Source organism: Vollenhovia emeryi, unplaced genomic scaffold (assembly GCF_000949405.1).
Source record: "Vollenhovia emeryi isolate VEMERY1.0 unplaced genomic scaffold, V.emery_V1.0 DF941155.1, whole genome shotgun sequence".
Taxonomy (NCBI): Eukaryota; Metazoa; Arthropoda; class Insecta; order Hymenoptera; family Formicidae; genus Vollenhovia; species Vollenhovia emeryi.
Genome location: NW_011965211.1, coordinates 1 through 5945, shown reverse-complemented (window position 1 = coordinate 5945; position 5945 = coordinate 1). Strand labels below are relative to the sequence as shown.

At 50.2% G+C, this 5945-nt stretch overlaps 2 protein-coding genes across 2 annotated transcripts; both read left to right on the top strand.

The window, feature by feature from the left end:
• The first annotated feature begins 355 nt into the window (after positions 1-355).
• Positions 356-2668, top strand: LOC105571130. Its single transcript, XM_012028601.1, has one exon. It carries the CDS (start codon positions 356-358, stop codon positions 2666-2668), a length of 2313 nt encoding a protein of 770 aa, XP_011883991.1.
• Positions 2669-2758: 90 nt separating this feature from the next.
• On the top strand, positions 2759-5617 carry LOC105571129. The gene has a single exon (XM_012028600.1). It carries the CDS (start codon positions 2759-2761, stop codon positions 5615-5617), a length of 2859 nt encoding a protein of 952 aa, XP_011883990.1.
• The last annotated feature ends 328 nt before the right edge of the window (positions 5618-5945 follow it).

The following is a 5945-nucleotide window of genomic DNA, read 5'->3' as shown; positions in this document are numbered from 1 at the left end:
GACGCACAAACTTCGGCGTGCCGATCGGCGCGCAGTACCGGCGAATAAATAAAATGAGAATGCACTTGTAAAACAAACATTTTCTGGTCCTTCGAGCCGGATCGAAGTTGTGTGTTACGGACTAGATAAACAGTTACAGACAAGAGAACAAGTGACAAGAGCAAGAAAATCCAGTAATAGTAACGCGCAAGTCGTGCGCGTAACATCGTGTGCGGAGACACGTCGTGCAAATCACCCCAAGCAATTGATCACTCGGTGAATACGTTATCAGGTCAAGCAACCACCGAAGGGTTAAGTGAAGCCCTCGAATTCGCTGTGCATTTGTCCGTTACTCCAGAACGCGAAAAGCAGTGAAATGAGTGAACAATTCATCAAACAGACTGAGCTCCTGCGAGTGTTATCGCGTTCAGCCGACAACTTTAAGAAGGTTGGACGCAACAATTACACCGCAGCTAAAGTCCGCTCCAGAATAGCCTCGGTGAAGGAAACGTGGAACCACTGCCTTCACGGACACGCCGTTTTGCTGAGCCTCGTCCCACAAAAGGACAGGGCCCAATTCGAGTACTTCCAGGAAGATCAGCTGAAAAACCACGAGGAAATCTACCAAGCAACGCTGGATCTGATGAACGAATGGCTCGAGGAAATCGAGCCACCCGTGAGTCCGCACCATTCAACTGCGCTTAATCAGTCGATTCCGCGAAACGAAACATCCGCGTTATCACTCCAGCATTTACCGCCGATTAAATTACCGCCGTTCACGGGAGGCTTTCACGAATGGGAAAGTTTCAGAGACAGATTTACCGCGCTTATCATTGAAAATAAGGATCTTTCAAATTGTACTCGAATGCATTTTCTCGCATCCAGTTTAGCTGGATCCGCGTTAGATACCATTTCCAGTCTTGCAATTACAGCCGACAATTTTACGGTCGCGTGGTCCGCTCTTAAAGCTCGATTTGAAAATAAACGTAAACTAATTGACGTTCATGTCGCCGCCCTATATAACTTGCCAGCTATGTCGCGAGAGAGTGCCGTCGAATTACACGCTTTGCGGGATAGGGCCAGTAAATCTGTCGCCGCATTAAAATCGTTGGGTCGATCAGACGCGGAGCTATTGAGTGATATATTGAATTATTTCGTAACTTTAAAACTCGACGCGTCCACCCGTCGCGCATGGAAGTTAAAATGTTGTAGTGACGATAATCCTCCGAATTACGAAGCCTTGAAAGAGTTCATTTCATCACGCGCACTCGCTCTCGAAGAATTAGATCCCGCGCCTCTGAAAGCGCACCGTCAAGTGCGATCAAACAATGCGACCGCTACCGAGAATTACAAGCGCTGTGTTCTCTGCAAAGAATCCCACGCGTTGTATCAATGCGACCAATTTCTAAAAAAGAACCAGAGCCAACGTCGAGAATATATCAAACGGTTAAATCGTTGTTTTAATTGCCTCGGTACGAAGCATTCTGCTTCGGATTGCCCAAGCAAATTCTCATGTCGGGTGTGTCAGAAGCGGCATCATTCTCTCCTTCACATTGACTCTGGTTCTCCAATAAATAGCGCAAGCCACGTCTCAAGCGTGAGTCAAGCCGTCAACGAAGAGTCGACTCCAGAAACGGGCAGCGAAGCGCCGTCCTCTGTTGTCGCGATGTCAGCCGTCTCCGCGAGCGCCGTTCCGTCCCCCGTATTGCTCGCTACCGCGCGCGTGATACTCAAGTCGCCGACGGGGCGCGAACTAGTCGTCAGGGCGCTCCTGGACCAAGGTTCGGAGGTGACATTTGTCACTCACAAAATTACACAGATTTTGAGACTGCCTCGGAGACGAACGTTCACTACGATCTCCGCGATCGGGGGTTCGAGTGTCGGTACGTGTCGCTATGCCACAGACATAAAATTCCATTCTCGCGACCGATTGAGTCCGACGTTCTCGACGGTAGCCTTTATTATGCCATCGCTCACTAAATACAATCCTCCACGGTTGACCGGTCTCTCGACCTGGGCACATTTACAAAATTTGCAACATGCCGACGACAACCCTACCGGATCCGAGCCAATCGAACTCATCATCGGAGCCGACCTTTACGGCTGTGTGATTTTGAGCGGTGTACGGAAGGGATCGACCAATCAGCCGATCGCGCAAAACTCCCACCTCGGATGGATAATTTCCGGGCCGATGCCCGCACAGACCGCCCCCGCGCAGCATATTCGTGCCTTTCACTGTGCACTCGAAGACGCACTCAAAAAATTTTGGGAGATAGAGGAGATCCCACCGCGCAGAATTCTTTCGCCAGACGATCAACGAGCGGAAGATCACTTTCAAGCCACTCATTCGCGCGCTCCCGACGGGAGATACATTGTCCGCTTGCCCTTTAAGACAGGGCCTCCGATCGAGATTGGCGAATCGCGCGCAATCGCAGTAAGAAAGCTCGCCGCATTACAGCGTCGATTAAGCATAAACTCCGAGTTAAAATTAGAGTACGCTGAATTTCTTCACGAATACGAACAGTTGAAGCACATGCAAGCGGTTTCGTCTCCAACGTCCGCGGACGGTCAGATCGCCTACATCCCCCATCACGCAGTTATTCGCGAGACAAGCGCGACCACCAGAGTACGCGTTGTGTTTAACGCCTCGAGCCTTACCACCAATAACACCTCCCTTAATTCTCACTAGCTCGCGGGTCCAAAATTGCAAAACGAACTAACGGCCGTGTTATTGCGATGGCGACAGCACAAATACGTGTATACCGCAGACGTCGCGAAAATGTATCGACAAATATGGATCGATTCACGCGACCGCGATTACCAACGAATTTTATGGGGTAACGATTCGGACGAATTGCAGGAGTATCAACTTTTAACCGTAACATACGGAACCACAGCTGCTCCGTTCCTCGCGCTTCGCGTGTTAAAACAACTAATTTGCGATGAAGGCGGTTCGTTCCCACTCGCTGCTCAAATTTTGCAATCTGACGTTTACGTCGATGACGTCCTTTTCGGAGCCGAGGATGTTCCTCTGTTGCGTCGCTCGCGTGAACAGGTGTGCGCCCTTCTCGCCAAAGGCGGATTCACCCTTCGCAAGTGGGCGAGTAACCGATCGAGCCTGCTCGCAGACATCTCCGAAGAAGATCACGGCCTCGCTTGTAATCGAGAACTCAAGCTCGACGACAATCTCAACATTCTCGGTATTTCTTGGGCCCCCGCGCTCGATTCGTTTCAATTCCGCGTATCCCCGCTCGAAGCTACGCCACGCACGAAGCGTACAATTCTCTCCGCAATCGCAAAACTATTTGACCCACTCGGTTGGGTCACTCCCGTGACGATAACCGCAAAAATATTCATGCAATCATTGTGGCGACTTCAAATTCAATGGGACGACACTGTTCCTGTACTTGCGCTGAATAAATGGGAAGACATTTACCGAAATCTTTCACATTTGAATGGGTTACAAATCGATCGATGGACCGGTCGCGGCGCGGATACGGCAGAAGTTCAACTTCACGGATTCGCCGACGCATCAACAGTAGCATACGCTGCCGTCGTCTATTCGCGAGTGGTGTCGATCGCTGGTGAAATTACTGTCCGGCTACTTATAGCCAAATCAAAGGTAGCGCCTCTCAAAACTGTCAGCGTCCCGAGACTCGAATTATCCGCAGCCACGCTGCTCACACGCATCTTGGAGTTTATTCAAGAATCCTTACACATTTCGTCAGTGAAATCCTACTGCTGGACAGATTCGACTGTTGCTCTGGCATGGATTCAATCTCACCCGTCTAGATGGAAAACATTCGTTTCCAATCGAGTCGCGGAGATTCAAACTCGAGCTCAAAACGCACAATGGCGATACGTATCGACGCACGAAAACCCCGCGGACTGCGCCTCCCGCGGACTGCTCGGACACGAGTTGCCATCCTTTGGATTGTGGTGGCAAGGACCTTCCTGGTTACACTTAAATCCCGACGAATGGCCCTCTCAAAGTCCAGAACCCATGACGCATGTTAGCGACGAGGCAAAACCAACCACTTCACATTGTGCAAAATTGAACGAAACATGGGAGTTAGCTTCACGTTATTCCAGCTGGACAAAACTCTTACGAGTGACCGCTTATATACAACGATTTGTTAACAATTGCCGCAAACACGATAAGCAGTTCAATATCTACCCAGCGCGCTCGAAAGCTCTCACGTCAATCGAAATCACGCATGCTCAAAGATTCTGGATTCAGCAAATCCAAGCCGATCGTTTCCCCCTTGAAATAGCCAAATTAAAACTCGGTCAAGCTCCCGCGGCTAAGAGCGAAATCTGCTCCCTAAGTCCGTTCCTCGACAGCGACTCAGTCATTCGCGTCGGCGGGCGGCTACTGCACGCTCCCGTAGCCTATGAGAAAAAACATCCCGCGCTACTGGGCGCGCATCTCGTCGTGGATTTAATCGTTCGATACACGCATTTAAAACACTGTCACGCGGGTCTGCAACTAACGTTAGCTGCGCTACGCCAAGAGTACTGGATACTCCGAGCCCGACAGATAGTTAAACGTATCATTTTTCAGTGCGCTACATGCACCCGGGAGAGAGCTGCGGTACCTGAGCAGTTAATGGGACAGTTGCCGGCCGCACGAGTCTCGGCTCCCCCTCGGGCATTTTCCCATTGCGGCCTTGATTACGCCGGGCCAATCGCCATTCGGACTTCCTCCGGCCGAGGGCACAAGTCACATAAAGGTTACATATCATTATTCGTCTGCCTCGCCTCTCGAGCAATACATCTTGAGTTGGTTACGAGCTACTCCACCTCCTCATTCCTAGACGCGTTTTCGCGATTCTGCGCCCGTCGTGGATTGCCGTCCGTAGTCTATTCCGATAATGGCACTACTTTTACCGGAGCCGACCGGGAGCTGCAGCAAGCATATAATCACGCGATAAGAAATCCAGACTTCCTTAACCAAACGGCCGCCGATAAAATCAAATGGGAGTTCATCCCCCCTCATGCTCCGCATTTCGGGGGGCTTTGGGAAGCCGGAGTGCGAAGCGTAAAATATCATTTGCGCCGCGTTCTCGGAGCACACACGCTTACATTCGAAGAGCTGTCGACGCTCTTATGTCGGATAGAAGCTTGCTTAAATTCGCGACCAATCGGTCCTCTGACCGACACAATTGACGATTTCGCCCCCCTCACTCCGGGTCATCTGCTCATCGGTTCCGCGATCACCGTCAATCCCGAGCCGTCTGTTCTCGCAATCGCAGAAAATCGGTTGTCTCGATGGCAGCTCGTGCGTCAGATCGCGGAGAGATTTTGGCGACTTTGGCAGTCCGACTATATTAATACGTTACAACAGCGAGGAAAGTGGCGAACGGAACGCGAATCAATCAAGGTCGGCACAATGGTACTCTTAAGAAACGCGCTACTACCTCCCTGTAAATGGGAATTGGGTAGAGTTACAAAGATCTTTAAAGGTCCTGACGGTTTAGTTCGCGTCGTGTCTGTGCGAACCGCACAATCTGAATTCAAGCGCCCGATAGTGAAGTTGTGCGTACTTCCTATCGAAACCTGCGACCCAGCAAGCGAAGACTCTGAGCTCCGACGCGACGAGCAAACGAGCGACATGAAAACTCCGCCGGTACAATAATGAAGCAAACGTCACTCCAAATCATATCGCGCCTCCAGCTCAAGACCGACCACCGAATAAAATCAGCCCTAGCGATAGTTCTAGACGCACATTGAAACATAATTTAATCTTAAGGAAAATTCATCGTTGTTTATAATTTAGTTTAGTTATACGAATGTCCGTACCCATACTCAAGTGGAGTAAAGTTAATGTACAGTAGATTAAGAGTTCATACATGTCACACCACCCCAGGGCGGGCGGAGAAGTTCAAGTAAAATCTACAATCGCCTTTCAAGATCAATGCTTCTCCAGAATCAAATTGAAACTAAAGTTTCAAGGCGAGCGGGAT

What these genes read in the sequence shown, in the direction of transcription:
- LOC105571130 (XM_012028601.1), top strand. Translation starts at nt 356, where the DNA reads ATGAGTGAACAATTCATCAAACAGACTGAGCTCCTGCGAGTGTTATCG.
- LOC105571129 (XM_012028600.1), top strand. Translation starts at nt 2,759, where the DNA reads ATGTATCGACAAATATGGATCGATTCACGCGACCGCGATTACCAACGA.